The sequence below is a fragment of the Podarcis gaigeae genome (genome assembly GCF_964106915.1).
Source record: "Podarcis gaigeae genome assembly, chromosome: 7".
Lineage (NCBI taxonomy): Eukaryota > Metazoa > Chordata > Lepidosauria > Squamata > Lacertidae > Podarcis > Podarcis gaigeae.
In genome coordinates, this window is record NC_139683.1 from 46,958,706 (window position 1) to 46,973,836 (window position 15,131).

General features: G+C 40.5%; 1 protein-coding gene across 7 annotated transcripts; it reads left to right on the top strand.

The window, feature by feature from the left end:
• Positions 1-83: 83 nt before the first annotated feature.
• On the top strand, positions 84-15,131 carry NDC80 (NDC80 kinetochore complex component). 7 transcript variants are annotated; one of them, XM_083748337.1, is made up of 17 exons: positions 84-162; positions 1,303-1,435; positions 3,178-3,267; positions 4,288-4,414; positions 4,941-5,113; positions 7,169-7,271; positions 7,797-7,886; positions 8,528-8,621; positions 9,930-10,036; positions 10,155-10,299; positions 10,868-11,073; positions 11,608-11,760; positions 12,169-12,258; positions 12,737-12,829; positions 13,307-13,437; positions 13,668-13,770; positions 14,696-15,131. In XM_083748337.1, exons 2-17 carry the CDS (start codon positions 1,335-1,337, stop codon positions 14,831-14,833), a joined length of 1,944 nt encoding a protein of 647 aa, XP_083604463.1. In that variant the 5' UTR covers positions 84-162; positions 1,303-1,334; the 3' UTR covers positions 14,834-15,131. The 7 variants fall into 7 exon arrangements, with proteins under 7 accessions (XP_083604463.1, XP_083604459.1, XP_083604460.1 ...); XM_083748333.1 differs by having other exon boundaries at positions 156-315; positions 1,306-1,435; XM_083748334.1 differs by lacking the exon at positions 84-162 and adding an exon at positions 170-315.

Genomic DNA, 15,131 nt, shown 5'->3' on the forward strand with positions numbered 1-15,131 from the left:
GACGGCTGCCGCAGATAACCATAGAGATGAAAACGTACTTGCTGTTGCGATCATTTCGCCCGTGAGGAGCGGCTTCCTCTTTGTGAGGGAAGTGACGTCGCCTCTCCTCCCTTCACGCTTTCTTATACTGAGGGAGTCACTGGTGACGTTCCTGATTGGCGGGTAATTTAAAAAAACAACAACCAACTAAGCAAGAGCGGCTCCGCGGTTAGACCGAGAAGGGTCTAAACAACGGGACCGGGGGCTGAAAGCCCTTTGGCGCAGGCGCTGCAGGCCTTGAGTGGGGTCGGGGGTTCTTCAACTCGACGGAAGGAGGTGATGGCGGGGGGAACCGTTTCCTTTCCCAGCGCCCTATGCAGGGAACGCCCTAATTTAAGGCTCCTCTGATCCTTCGCCGGTGGGCTGAGGCTCTGCGAAGCCTCCCGTCTCCTAATGTGAGATGCTTGGAAATATTCCTCTCCCTCTCCCATTCCATTGGAAAGAAACCCTCCCTTAACCGCACCTTCTGGCCTCGGTGTGTTCAAGCGGGAGTTTTATTTATTGCTCTCGGGTAAAAGGGTGCCCAGGGCTGCAGCCTCAAGGGACGAAAGTGCCCCCCCTCCCGGTTCTCTGCTTGCTTCCCTTCTCAGGAAGGGCGCAGTTCTCCTCGACCTACTCTGCCTAACCCAGGGTGAGGGTCAGTGGCTGGGGAGGTGTGTGCAGGCTGCTCTGGGTGGCATCCCTGAAGGAGATGACAAAAATGAGTTTTTAAAAAGAATTTTAAAAAATTGAGCTCACAAAACCTTTTAGTTCAGTCAACAAACGTAACAAAACGCGGCTGGCACTGGGCACCTTACCGCGGGGCCTGCATGGTGGCTTGGGCGCCTGCAGACTCTGCGCTGCCTGAAACAGCAGCGTGGGACTTGTGTCTACCCTCCTCCTCTCCCTCAGCCGCCTGACAGCTGAGGGGGAGGCTCCATGTAGTGTGCCTCCTCCCCAGCTGCAGGACGCCGCACCTGGCACCCCAGCAGCTAGCTACGCCACTGGCGAGGGTGCTGGAGTGTCCTCTCCTGCTGGGGCGGCTCGAGGCCCTTTTCTCAATGGGGCAGGACTTTCGCCCCCGAGATCCCCAGTCACCTTCCTGCCTCGTGGTAGATGATGGTGACCTATATTTATTTGTAGTCTGCCTTTTCCCTTGATGGGGTTCAAGGCAGCACACAGATAAAAAACCAACATAGACAGATGCCCAGCTTTTAAAAGAATAGCCTTGCTTGGACCTTCCCAGTTCTGTTGCTGACCAGGCAGTATCTTCACTCCCTCCAGCAGGATTGCTCCTCTGCAGTTTGCCTACAACGATGCATCGCAGCTCCAGTACCAGCCGCCTCAGCTGCCGGCAGTCCATCCATCCTCTCAGGGTGCAGGATACCAACAAGGCTGTGCCCAATACTCCTCTAACGTAAGTAAGATAGGTAATTTCTCTTGTGGCAGGGTTTCATTCCTGAAAGACAAAAGGGGTCCTGGGATGCTGCTCAGAATCCTGAGTGTGTTATCTCCTGTCTAGCAGGTTACCCAATTGCATTATATGGGTTTTGGCCACTCTTTCATTATTATAACTACTTAATTCCTGAATCCAGGTCACAGGCTCACCCTGTTCACACCTTAAATGTGCCCTTAAGGCAGGATTTGTGAGCACAGAGACAGTGGGGAGGTTTTTTCCCATTTCCTTCAACCTTGCAGAGAAATATTTGAGGTCATTTTGGGAAAGAGAAAATGGTTTCAGGACTTTTCTCTGTGGGTTTCAGACATGTGGTTTACATATTTGTATGCGTTTGCTTGGTACATTTATGAACATTGTGTGTGTGTGTGACCTTAAAATTCTTAGAACAGAACAAAACAACAACAACAAACCTACCAATGCAATTCTCTGGTGACCTGCACCTGGAATGCTGGGTGCACTTCTGATCTTCATACCTTAAAAAGACATTATAGAGCTAGAAAAGGGCAAACATAATGTTCAAGGTGGGGAGCAGCTATGCGGAAAGGCTATAGCAGGCTTCCTCAAACTCAGCCCTCCAGATGTTTTTTGCCTACAACTCCCATGATCCCTAGCTAGCAGGACCAGTGGTCAGGGATGGTAGGCATTGTAGTCTCAAAACATCTGGAGGGCCAAGTTTGAGGAAGCCTGGGCTTACAGCATCAGGGCCTTTTTAAGCTTGGGGAAAAGGCAGGTAAGCAGCCAGGGAAGGGCATGATGGAAGTATAAAGTTATACATGATGAGTTTGATTGGGGATAGTGTTTCTTCCTCTTTATCAGAACCAGGGGACATTAAGTGAACATGAATGCTGAGAGCTTCAGGGCGGACAAAAGGAAGTATTTCTTAACATAGCACATAGTTAAGCCATGGAATATACTACCACATATAGGGGTGGCCACCAACATGAATTATTTTTTTTAAAGGGCTAGAAAAAATTATGGAGGATAAAACTATGCTCTACCTCCACTAGTAGAGGTGGTATACCTCTGAATACCAGTTCCTGGAAATTGCAAGTGGAAGAAGCAATGTTCCACTCAGATCTCATCCACAAACTTCCCATAAGCTTCTCACTGGTAACATCTTTCAGCAAGGTTTGTCTTACATTCTTAAAGTACACATTTGAAAATTGGAGTCCTATTGATGTCTGGTTTCTATTTTAATGAGATTATTAAAGGTGTTGTATATAGCACATTGCCTGCCAACCTAGCAGTTCGAAAGCACCCCCGGGTGCAAGTAGATAAATAGGGACCGCTTACCAGCGGGAAGGTAAACGGCGTTTCCGTGTGCGGCTCTGGCTCGCCAGAGCAGCAATGTCACGCTGGCCACGTGACCCGGAAGTGTCTTCGGACAGCGCTGGCCCCTGGCCTCTTAAGTGAGATGGGCGCACAACCCCAGAGTCTGTCAAGACTGGCCCGTACGGGCAGGGGTACCTTTACCTTTACCTTTATATAGCACATTAAAAATAAGCATAAGTCACAGTAAAAGGTCTTTTTTTAGGGTAAGCAAGAGTAAAAGTAATTAAGTGGATGTATATCGAACTTAATGTATGCAGCCTAACAACATCTGTATTGCACTTTGATACTAATAGCTGGCAACTTAAATGAACAGAATTTAAAGGTAACCTATTTCACTATGATGTGTGCAAATCAATATTCTTTTCAAGACAAGAGAGGAGGACAACCTTTGGAAAGCTGAGTGTGGGGAAACGTGGATCAGTGACATCGGAAAGGAAAACCAGTTTCTTTGGCAAAAGGTAATAGAACACCAAGACAAAAACTCCTGAAAGGCCTACACTTGGCAGAATTTTTTTTAAAAGAAATGGGCATGAGGCTATTTAAGCCACAGCACCATTTAGAAGGCTGGAACGGTGTAACTTTGTGATGCTATTTCCAGCCAGCGGAAATGCTGCAACACTGTTATTTCCTATGCTTGGAAGTACCAGCTTAGAAGCTATACCTACCTGTCAGGTGGCAATGGTGGTTGCTCGTGAGTAACCAGTCAGGACTCTGACCTGTCTTTTACAGGTTTTATTTTGGTGCAAAACTATTTACAGTGCAGAACCACAAGTTCATGTCTGCCTCAATCGCTAGCAGAATCCGGGAGTGGTCGTTTCCAGGTCCTCCCCCAACATAAGAGCTTAGTCACCCCCAGCCTTTTCCTTCCTTCTTTGCGTTTTGCACCTCTGCGTAGGGTGGGCGACGGAAGAGGCGTGCTTCCCTCCTGGCCAGCTTGGCCAGAAGCGGAGCTGAGGCTCCCGGCAGCATTTCCCCTCCCTAACCCCGGAGGTGTGGCTTTCCCCACCCTCAGACTGGCGAGGTGCGTTGCTGGAGCTCCCAGCAGCATCTTCTGGTCCCTCCCCCTCTTCCCCACTGGAGGTATGGCTTTCCCACCACAGGAAGAGGAATGCTTCGCAAGATTTTTGGAGGTTCCCTGTAACCCAACTGCCCCTTTGCTTCCTTTCCCTGTTCTGATGGCAGTCCCCTGACACTACCCTTTGAATGTGGGAGAACTCTACGTTGCTTTGTTTTTTCAAGCCAGATATAGAGCAGTTTAACACTTTTATTTGGCTAGAAAGAACAATAAGAATACCTTAGGAAAGGAAAAAAACCCACTTCACTTTAATTTTCTGGTGGAATACTGTGGTGTGGCAAGTTGAATGACTTTGTCAACTGTGAGTCTGACTTATTCTTGTAACCTAACACTTGTGTCCAAGTAGCTCTGTTTGCGTAGTAGCAGCTAACTTGAGATTCTCATCTTACTCCTTTGTTTCTAGGACCAGTGGCCCTGGAAGCTTACGAAGCAGCCAGTATGGGGCATTCGGGAATATGGAAAAGATCAAGGAACCTAGGCCACTTCATGATAAAGCATACGTCCAGCAATGTATCCGACAACTCTACGAAGTACTTTTAAACTACTTACATTTGGCCTGGGTTTGGAATATTTAGCTGATTTTATTTGCCCCTGATTGATCCACCTTAGGAATCTCATTGTAAGATAAAAAGGGTAAAAAAAAATACCCTAAGTAAATGAGCAGCTGGATTTTTTAAAGTGTTAAATACTTTGATACATTTATTTTTTTTAAAATGCTTGGTGCTGTTAGAAGAGGCATTCCTTTCTTTTATACTGGTAGGGGTGGGGATGCCTTTTCTAAGATGCCACCTTCTGAAAAAAGGATTTTTTAAAAAGCCAGCAACATACAAGACAAGTATTTTTGCTCATACAAGTCTTTGTAGACAAATTCATTTAACTTGCATGGTTAGCTTTATTTGTGTGGTGCCCTAATTTGGATTGTGTGGTTTCATGCGGCTCTGGCGTGAAATCTAACATATATACCCTATGTATAAGCTGTTCATAGATCTTTACTGTAATAAGAGGTATAATTTTTAGATAACTAAATGTGATAGAAATATAACTTCCCCCCCTCAGTTTCTTACTACATATGGATATGGTCCTACCGTCTCTGTGAAGTCACTCCAGGCTCCATCAACTAAGGACTTTGTGAAAATCTTCACTTTTATTTATGGGCAATTTTGCCCTTCTTATGAGCTTCCCAGTTCTAAGTTTGAAGAAGAAATTCCAAGAAATTTTAAAGAGCTTGGGTAAGTACCAGGATAATATACTATATGCACATTTTTGTCAGTATGAGAACGTTGTCTACACTGCTAAAAACAGAAAACTCTGACCCGTGGGCCGAACTTCACCCACCAGATTGTTTAAGGGAAGCCACAACCATCCTCCCTATGTAAGGAAAATTTGGAGATTCCCTTATTGGAGGTCAATAATAAGGTAATGACTGCATTTGCAAAGTAGCAACCCAATTGTGGAAGTCACTACAAAGGATTCAAAGACAATACATGCATGCACATAGCATTGTAAAATCATTAAACCCACCCCTTCATTACATTAGTTCAACACAGTCATCAAACATCGTTTCAGCAACACTAATTAGCATTTTACACTTTTTGACATGCTGCCAGGTGAAGGCATCATCACACTCTGTCCCTCAAACTGAGGGAGGAAGGAGCCACTAGGTGCCAGAGCCAAGAAACATATTGCAAGACTTCTCAATGGACTTCATCACATTGATTTAACCTTTTATCAAGGGACAGTTTCCTCTGTAGCTCAGGTTTCCTCCCCCTTCTGTGCCCAATACAAAGCCTGTAGGCATAATGTATGGCATTTGTTTTAATCTGAAATAACTACCATTGTGTAGTCCACTGGCTCATTACTCATAAAACACTGGCTCACATTAAGAATACTAGTTACAGATAGGTAGCCGTGTTGGTCTGCCATAGTCAAAACAAAATAAAAAAATTCCTTCCAGTAGCACCTTAAAGACTCTTTAAGGTGCTACTGGAAGGAATTTTTTTATTTTATTAAGAATACTATTTCATATTTATCAAAAATGTAGAAATATGATCCATCTTTCCTATTTTGTGTAGGAAATGATAATTGGCTGGATCTAGACAGATCAAGGAAGCATTTCAGTTAAATGCATTGTGAACTTTATGAGAAATTGTGTTAGCAAAGATGGAACTCCACAGCACCATCTGGTGTCACTTATAATGCATCCATATACAGTGGTACCTTGGTACTCAAACGACTAGCCGATTTGAGAACGTTTTTTGGAAGCCAAACGTCCGACGCAGCTTCCGCAGCTTGTGATTGAGTGCAGGAAGCTCCTGCAGCCAATCGGAAGTTGCACCTTGGTTTTCAAACGGTTTTGGGAGTCGAACGGACTCCCAGAACAGATTAAGTTTGAGAACCAAGGTACCACTGTAAAACACACATAAAACACATTTTCTATACCAATCTAGCTGAGTCCATTATATGTATAACTAGAGATTCCTACTCTGTGTCAATCATTCTCTTGAAGTGCTTGAGTATACAGCATGTGGTCTATCTCGCTAACATATTGGCACAAAGTAAGTATATTGCAAATATTGACTGGGTGACAATTATGCAACAAGTCTTGACTTTAACCTGGTCTTGCTAGCTTTGATAACCTGATGTTATCTTTTGACACAGGCATAGTCAATATGCTATGCACAGTCAACTTAAATAGCCAAATTGTGGATTGTAAGAAATAACAATAACTGAACTTTGGGCAGAGCAATCCTAAATGGGGCTAGGGAGCAACTGAATGGCAGAGTAGAGTCACTGCCACATCCAAAACCTTGCTGCTTGTACTGGTATAGTGTGTTTGTGTGAGAGGCACAGATATGTGGTCTGTCTCTTACTGCAGTAGCACCAGGCTGGTGCACCTAAGGAGTCCTAATAGGGGACCTCTCAGCAGGAAGCAGTCGTGGATCCAACAGATCCTTAGCTAGCTCTGCTCCACCCCTGTAATGCCCTGAATCAGAGCCCTACCCTGGCTACCAGTGATGGGATCGTTGCTAGCAGTAAATAGCTTCTCAATTGACTGCTTTTGGCAACCTCAATAAGGTCTCTCAGGTGGCTGGGTTTTGCAGGCAAACACCTCCACCATATCCTAATCTCTAGTGGGGTTGATGCATAATCAAAGTGGAGGGGGGAAATGCTTTTCACGTCTGACTACACTTCCTAACCTTAATATTAAATAGCATATATTTTTGTATCTTTTAAAAATCAAAATATATTACACAACTTTCTAATATTTTCTGCTTTTGTTATAGATACCCCTTTGCATTGTCAAAAAGTGCTATGTGCACAGTGGGAGCACCGCATACGTGGCCTCAGATTGTAGGAGCTCTGGTCTGGCTGACAGATTGTGTCAAGGTACCATAAAGCCATTGGAATAAGTCTCCAGTTACTTTTACAGGGTTTGCAAGTACTGTAAATCAAACATGGAAAGCTCGGGTTTACTTTTACTTTTTATATTTTTATAAACATGGAGAGTCTACCTGACCAATGTAAAATGTTTAAACTCGTAGCCATTTTGGACTCATTGTTCTTCTGGCGATTTTGGCAGCAAGGTTCTTTGCAACTTAAGAGTTCTAGAACTACTTTGACTTTAGGTGACATAGAGAAGCCTCGGCCAAAGCAATAATATCTAAGTAATTTTAATACTGCATTTTCTTGGTTACATCTGTTTTGGTAAATGTGGTATTGACAAGAGATTTGTACAGCTTCATTGCTGTTACCAAGGAAACCTACATACTCCTGTATAAATGTAAAGAAATCTACTTTGCACATTTATTCATGAACTGCGCTGGTCTACCGCAGCAGCTAGGTGTCGGCTGTATTCTGTTGAATAGTACTAATTCATGCATGTTAATATATGATCTTCTCTGTCCTTTTCAGCTGTCTTTTTATTTGAAAGAAAACATGCCATCATTTGATGAAGGGCAGACCTTGGAAGGAGAGACTGAAGATGGAATTATACATAACAAAGTATGTGACGTGAAATATCAGGAAACGTGCGATTTTTGCAAGAACACAAAAAAGCAATGTTCTGGTCTAAAGGAAGAGACATCTTCTCTTCCCCTCCCTCCTGTTTTCCCCAACTCTGCCCCAACAGTCTCTTCATCTGTGAGCCTACACATAGGCACAGAGTTTAGAACATTTTGAGAGAAACAGAAAAATTTCTACTGAGTTCTACTAATCTCATGCTTTAATTCCTGTTAATAGGCAGGGATGAGTATCCATCTGAGTATTTTATAATTCCATTTGTTTCAACAGTGTATCATTACCACCTCTTCTCTGCTCTCCCCACACACACAGTGGTGTATTTCCAAAATACAGTGGTGCAGAAGATTTGCACCAATTCCTAAAGCACCCCTGCAAGTGTAGTTAGCAGACAGAATCATGCGCCTAATGTCCCTCAAAATACAAAAATATTTTTTTATTTGTTTGAAGTTCCATTAAAGCTCTAGCTAAAATGCAGCTGATTCCAGGAAATGTAGAAATAAATAACTTGGTTGCTCATCTTGGATTATTTTATAGACTTGCTACATAATACAGTTTTGATTGGCCTCTGCTTCTGTGGTTAAAAATCCCTATAATGAAACTGACTTGAATAACTTTATTTGCAGCTTTTTTTAGACTACACTATAAAATGTTATGACCATTTTATGAGGGGTGGAGACAGCTTTGAAGAATTCGATGCTGAAATATACTCCAAATTAAGTAAGTACTTTTCATTTAAAAACTAAATAGAACTCAATGGGTGCAAATGCTAATCTTGTGGTTTCTTCAGCACTTTTCTGTAGTTAACATATTTTTAAAAAATTGTTAACCCATGGTGAACTTGTTGAAATATAATCAATCATTTAGTTAAATGGAAGAATCATATCTCAAAACCTTGTCACTTTGCCCAGCTCCCTTTTCTGTGAACCCAAGTACTTATATCTAGCCTCTAGAAGTCATATGGATAAAAACAGTCCAATCCAGTCCAGGTATCTTTAGGAAACCCTATCCCTGATTAAAGTAATCATTGATTATAAAAAATAAACAATTTGTGCTTGATAAACTACAGTTCCTGCATTTTATCAGTCTATTCTGACAGGCATGGGTTAGTTTTTAGGTCATTGGGGCATTCTAGTCAATAGTCCATAGGTATTTAATATTAAATATTGCTATTTGGCAGTATCCAGGTCCACAGCAGAGCTGCTACACTGGAGTAACGTGGGTAAGAGTATAGGATGCTTGATTAAATTTTAGCAAAAATATGGGGACTGATTTTTTTTTAATGCCCCATAGATGTGGTGGTGGGAATAGTATTAGTGTCTCAAACAGCTTCAACCAGGCATCAGGTCTTCCTGTGCACACTGTTTTGACAGAGAAATATGTGATGAACTAGTGAAAGCTTGGTACCTTAAATTCTCGTCCTCATACATTTGCCTTGCTTTCCATCTTTCCCTGAAATCTATTCCTTTTTTGATGTTTCCATATATGTTGCCCATTTACATTTCCGTATGGTGTTTCCATTTATCTGGTAGTTTCCATTTCTCCTATCCAACCAAACTATTCTAGCCTTGGTTGAACTGTAAATGGTCCTAGGACATGCTTTCAGCCCCATGATGTAGCTTTTTGGCTAATTATGTACCGACATTGCCTGGATAATTGACTACTTGGGAGCCCTTTATACACCACCTTGAGTTCAATGATGAAATAAAGGTAGAATATAAATGTACCGAATAAAAATAAGTGCTAATTGAAACTTTTACTGTATTCATCACACACAACTTGTATTTCATGTAAACAAGCGACAAAGTATTCCACACAGAGAGCAGTTAGGGCAATCTATTCTGCAATGCAGCAACTTCATTCCTTTTGGACATTGCATTGCAAAATAGCAGTGGCTTGTAAAATCTGCAGAAGCCTGTGTAAATTTGCTTCCTAATGTATTCTTTGTTCTGAGTTCCCTGTTTTGGTATAATTGGTGTTTTTGAGTTATAAGCAGGTTATTTTGACTTTTTTTTCTTTTTCTTTCAGAGGATCTGTTTAAGATAAATGAACATCATTTGGACGCGTTTGAAGCAGAACTAAAAAAGCTGAATGAGGAGATTGCAAAGCGTGAGAAGGAGAGAGAAAGTGAACCGGTGTGGGAATACTATTTAAAATATCTTCCCCACATTTGTTTTATCTGCCATTCAGGATATGATTTCATTGCAGTATGTTAACTTATCTATTGTGGGCATTTGTTTTCTTTTTTTAAAGGACCGGTTAGGGAATCTACGGAAACTGAAATCATCTTTAAAGGCAGATGTTCAGAAATATAATGCTTACATGGCCAACCTGGAATCTCGCTCAAATGCGTTCAGTCAAAAATCAAAGAGTATTACGGAGGAGTTGGAGGCTGGTGGTAAGGACAAAACACTGCTCAACAGTAACTTGCTGTATAACTTATTTCATTGTCCCATCTAAGGTTTTCTAAAATAAAATATTGTGCATACCTCTGTATTGTAGTGAACTTTTTCCGAAGGAGGGATTTGCATAGAAATTATTTGTTTTTGAACACTCTGAGCTGGTAAACAAAGTCAAGTTAGTCATATGAAGATAATTTTTAGATCTAAAATAAAGGTACCCTTAAAGTATATAGGGCTTATTCCAAACTATAAGACAGGTTCTTTTTTGTGGTATTTCCCAAGTGCCAGGAAAAAAATAACACTGAGATTATCTATATCTTCCCTTCATAATTTTGGTAAGTTTCTCATTTCTTTCAATAAGTTTCAGTTTGTGAAAAAGCAGAATTCCACTTGAGAACTCAAGTTCCAAACACTCTGGAATTTTATCCACAAATGCGTTTTAAGCTAATTTAAAAGAAGTAGAAATGAGTACTGTGATCTGCAGCAACATCTTCGTAACTGGTTCTGGTTTTTGTTTTTTTCATTTTGGGTTCCTAACAAAGTTTTACATGTTCTTAAATTTAGCCATGGAAATGGAAGCCCTGAAACAAGAGAATGCTCAACTGAAGTACATTTGTGATAATCAGAAGCACTCAGTTGCAGATATTGAGAGGCTAAAGAGTGAAATAGAGGAGTTGCTGCAGACAGTCAATAAAAAAACCAAGGAACTGGAGACAGAGCAACATCACTTGTGGAATGAGGAATTAAAATACGCTAGAGGAAAAGAAGAGGTATGTGAATCTACACTAATGTTTTGAAATCAGATATTCTGGCCACTCACAAAGTCTGCTACTTTATGCTTTCTAAACTGGATGAAATTGCAGAGCTTGATTCTTGTGGTAGAAGAGTGATTGCTAGAATCCCAACGGTTTCTCAAGCAGCTAGAGCATGAGGTATAGCCACGATTTTGCTTTTAGTCTTTAACTTAAGCAATAGTAGTTGCAGTTCTGTTTGCCTGACACTGGATCCTGTTTCAGCTACAACAGTGCATATTTTTGTTGAGAATTGGTGTAGCAAAACTGACTTGGATCAACTGCTGCCTGGGTCACTATAGTCTAACAACTACTTAACTTTTTACTGAATCACACTGACAGACAATATAGAAAGGGTATTTTTTCCACGTTGAAGCACAAAACAAATGTGAACCAAAAAAGCACCAAATACTTTAGGTTTTGTTTCCTTGCTATTGTCAATTTATCAACTGCAGTGTTTTAAAGCTGTACCTCTTTTTGTGTCCCCTCTCCCCCCCCCCACACCTTTAACAGATTGAAGCCCAATTGGCAGAGTTCCATAGAGGGGCTCGAAAGCTGAAACTAATACCTATAAATTCAGAGAACTCCGGCGGCCTTGATTTTGAGATTAAGTTTAAGCCAGATTCAGGGCCAAACTGTCTGGTCAAATACAGAGAACAAATTCATGTAAGTGTATGCTTATGTTTTGGTATAAATAGTCCTCTTTAAAAAGCCATGCAAAGTGTGTGGAGGGTAGATTTTAACATTGCTTACAAATGAAGAACACTTAGCAGAACTAATCTGTCCTACTTGTGAACTTCCCATAGGCTCCTGGATGGCAACTTGTTAAAGAGGATGCTGGCTGTCCTTATGATAGAATGGATAATGAATCAGAATGATAATGTATTATCATAAATTTATTAAAATATAACTAGGTCTTCCAAAGTTGTCACAGTGGGATAAGGATGCAAGCAGTCAGAACTAATTTGGCTCCTTGGGTATCCTATCAGTTCATGGAAATCTCTTTCACTCAGTTTTTGTCTCTCTCTCTCCCCCCCCCCCACCCCCTTTACAATATCTCTATAATCATTACAGGTCCCACTTAAGCACCTCATAAGCAATACTGAAGACGAAATTGAAAGTGCAATAAAGAGAAAAATTGGTCTAGAAGAGGCCTTAGAACAGGTGAGTGTCCAAATACTTTGGCTCCAATGGGAAGCCACTGCCTTTCAAAATTTTAACTGTCCCCAAAGCAAAAAATATAAACTAAGTAGATTTGTGTTGGTGGTTAAGTACAGGTAGCTAGATAGTAGTGGAGGGAATAGCTGAATGAATAGTGGAATAAAGAAAAGACAGGGAACTATTGGTGCCTTTAATCCCTTTTCAGCTACACACTTAACTTCTCTGAATGTAGATATAGCTCATGCATTTTCAAACCCTGTTCTGCATGTAGGCTAAGTAATGAAGGTTTAGATTCTTGAGATGCCAAATCTGACAATATGATTGATTCTAAACTCATTCCCTGATCCTCTAAGGCAGCATGTTAGGAGTGTTCTGTCTGCCACTAGAAGTGTAGATGTCTAAGAAAAGGACTGGATACAGGGGCTACTTTGTTCCTTTCTTCTGCTATTGATATCTTTTTATTAAATGCATATTTTTAAAGGGAAGCACAATGGTAGCAGAGCAGAACAGCACTCTGAAAATGCTAAGAGAAGAAGGCCAAAAAATGGAAGATCATTATCATCAAATAATGAAGGTAGGTAAAGTGTTGCTTAAACAGGTTTGAACACTTACAAAACAGTAATTTGTTTACTGTATTGCTAGTCTGCATCTATTTATAAATATATGTTTCTAAATAATTTAAAGTGCTGACTTAGGACAATCAATGTTTGCTTTTATGAAATGACGTCTGAAATTGGGAAGTGGTTGATTACTTCAATTGGCAGGCTTGTAAGAGACAAACTGCTTGTGACAGATAGTGTGTCTGAATTTTCATGAAAGCTTGAGGATACACCACAAGAGTCTTCACAGCCTCCACCTGGAATGGGAGCTAATTATCTGCTGGTGAAGAAAAATATTCCCTATCCTAGAGCAATATTCCGGAATTGAAACAAGGCCACTATATTTTATATTTATAGTCCTCCTCCCAATTTCCTCTTTGAATAGTGTCTATATACATGTTACAAGCATGTCATTACATTAAGGTATTCTGAAGTGATAATTCATATTGCAGAAAACTGAAGAAGAGGAAGAAAAAGGTATCCAAGAGCTTGAATTGTTGGAAAAACATAAATATTTGCTTGAGGGTGGAGTCAATGAAGGTGTCAGTGAAGCTAAGAAAGAGCTACAAGAACTCGAATGCCAGTAAGTGGAATAGTCTATTGAGATGTAGATGTAGGATCTGTTTTAAAATACACTAATGTATCTGAATTTTGTTGCTCTTCTGCAAGTGCTCAGTTATTTTTGAACAGTATCTATATTGAATGAATGTGCAAGAAAATATCTAACACCAAATTTGGTATGCCTTCACCCATTAAAATGAATAAGCATACTTAACAGTTTTGGATTGTAGTCATGATGTATTTACTCCCCAGATACCAAGTGGTTATGAAAACAACATCGGAAGAGAAACGGAGAGTGCATAAAAATCTACAACTCTGTCTGGAACTGACATCTAGCCATCTTGTGTCTGTAAAGGTAACTAATTCTACACTAGCTTAAACTGTTGTTTATTTTCATCAATCTGTGATTCCTTAAATGCTTATTCTTTCTTTAAGTGCTTATTTCTTCATGAGTGACCATACATAGCTTAATAGCCATGCATGTGTTTTTCATATGGAGGGGCTATAGCTCAGTAACAGAGCAGAAAGATGTGCAAGCAGAAAGACCCAGGTTCAGTCCCTGGCATCTCCATGAGCTAGGTGATGAGAAAGCCCTCAGTCTTGAGTCATTGGAGTGCTGCTACCAGTCAGAACAGATAGCACTGAGTTTAGGTGGAGCAAGTGACCTGATTAGGTACATGGAAGCTTTGCAAATTGTGGGGAGATAAAATAATTTGGTACTTTCATATTATATTCCTGTTTCCATATATGCGTTGGAATTATGCCTGATAAAATACTACATATTATAGGTTAAGATTCATAGGTAGGTGTATTTCTCTGGCAGCTTAGAAAGAAGGCAAGCAGCTGCATATTGCAGGGAGTTAGACTACATGATCCTCAGGGTCCCTTCCAACTCTATGATTCTACGGGATTACTAATTTATTAAAATCATGCTATGCTAGTTTCTCAAAAAAATCCTGATCATACTGTATGATTTACTGCATGGGCATGTTTATTTGAGTGCACATCTAACTGAGGGCAACAAAGTGCATTGGATGTATGCCTATGGTTCTTGATCCAACAAATGATATGCAGGCAATAGCTTGTTTCTCTGTGTTGGTTTTCTTACCTGGGTCTGGACAAGAGTTTCTAGCACGATGATGAGACATATTCCCAACATAACTTTATGTTGCTTCTCCACAATGTTTGCTTTGTTTTTATAAAAGGTAAAAGGTTGAGATTTCTGCTGCTATGCCTTTCAAAAATACAGTTCTAAAATCTGACCTCTTATTTTATTCTAGACCTACCTGACTGAGCAAAATGCAAAAGTTGATAGGGCATTTGGTAAACTGATGTCTGAAGATCCATTGGCAAACTTGAAAGAAATCCTAAATAGTTACGAAAAGAAAGTCGAGACTTTGTATGCTTCAGAAAAATAAGTGTGAAAACCTATTTGAATCTTTTACAAATAACATTATCCTATGCTTAACTTTACTTTATTTCCATATATTCCAATTTAGCATGTAAGTATTTTAAAGATGAAAAAGGTTTTTTTTAAAAAAAAAAAAAAAAAGCTGTGTTGATCCGGTACTGTGTTGTCACATGCTGTTAATATCCCTCACTTTGTTTAATGTCCTTACTTGAATGGGACTTAGCATCATGGATAGGCGTACACACTACACCTTTTCTAAGATGCTATCTGTCTCATTCACTTTTTGTAAATTGTTGCAGCCCTTC

Bases quoted from the DNA above. Each gene is read 5' to 3' on its own strand.
- NDC80 (XM_083748337.1), top strand. From the start codon at position 1,335: ATGCATCGCAGCTCCAGTACCAGCCGCCTCAGCTGCCGGCAGTCCATC. The intron at 7,887-8,527 runs GTATGTGACGTG...CTTTATTTGCAG, and splicing joins ATGGAATTATACATAACAAA to CTTTTTTTAGACTACACTAT. The intron at 10,300-10,867 runs GTAAGGACAAAA...TCTTAAATTTAG, and splicing joins GGAGGAGTTGGAGGCTGGTG to CCATGGAAATGGAAGCCCTG.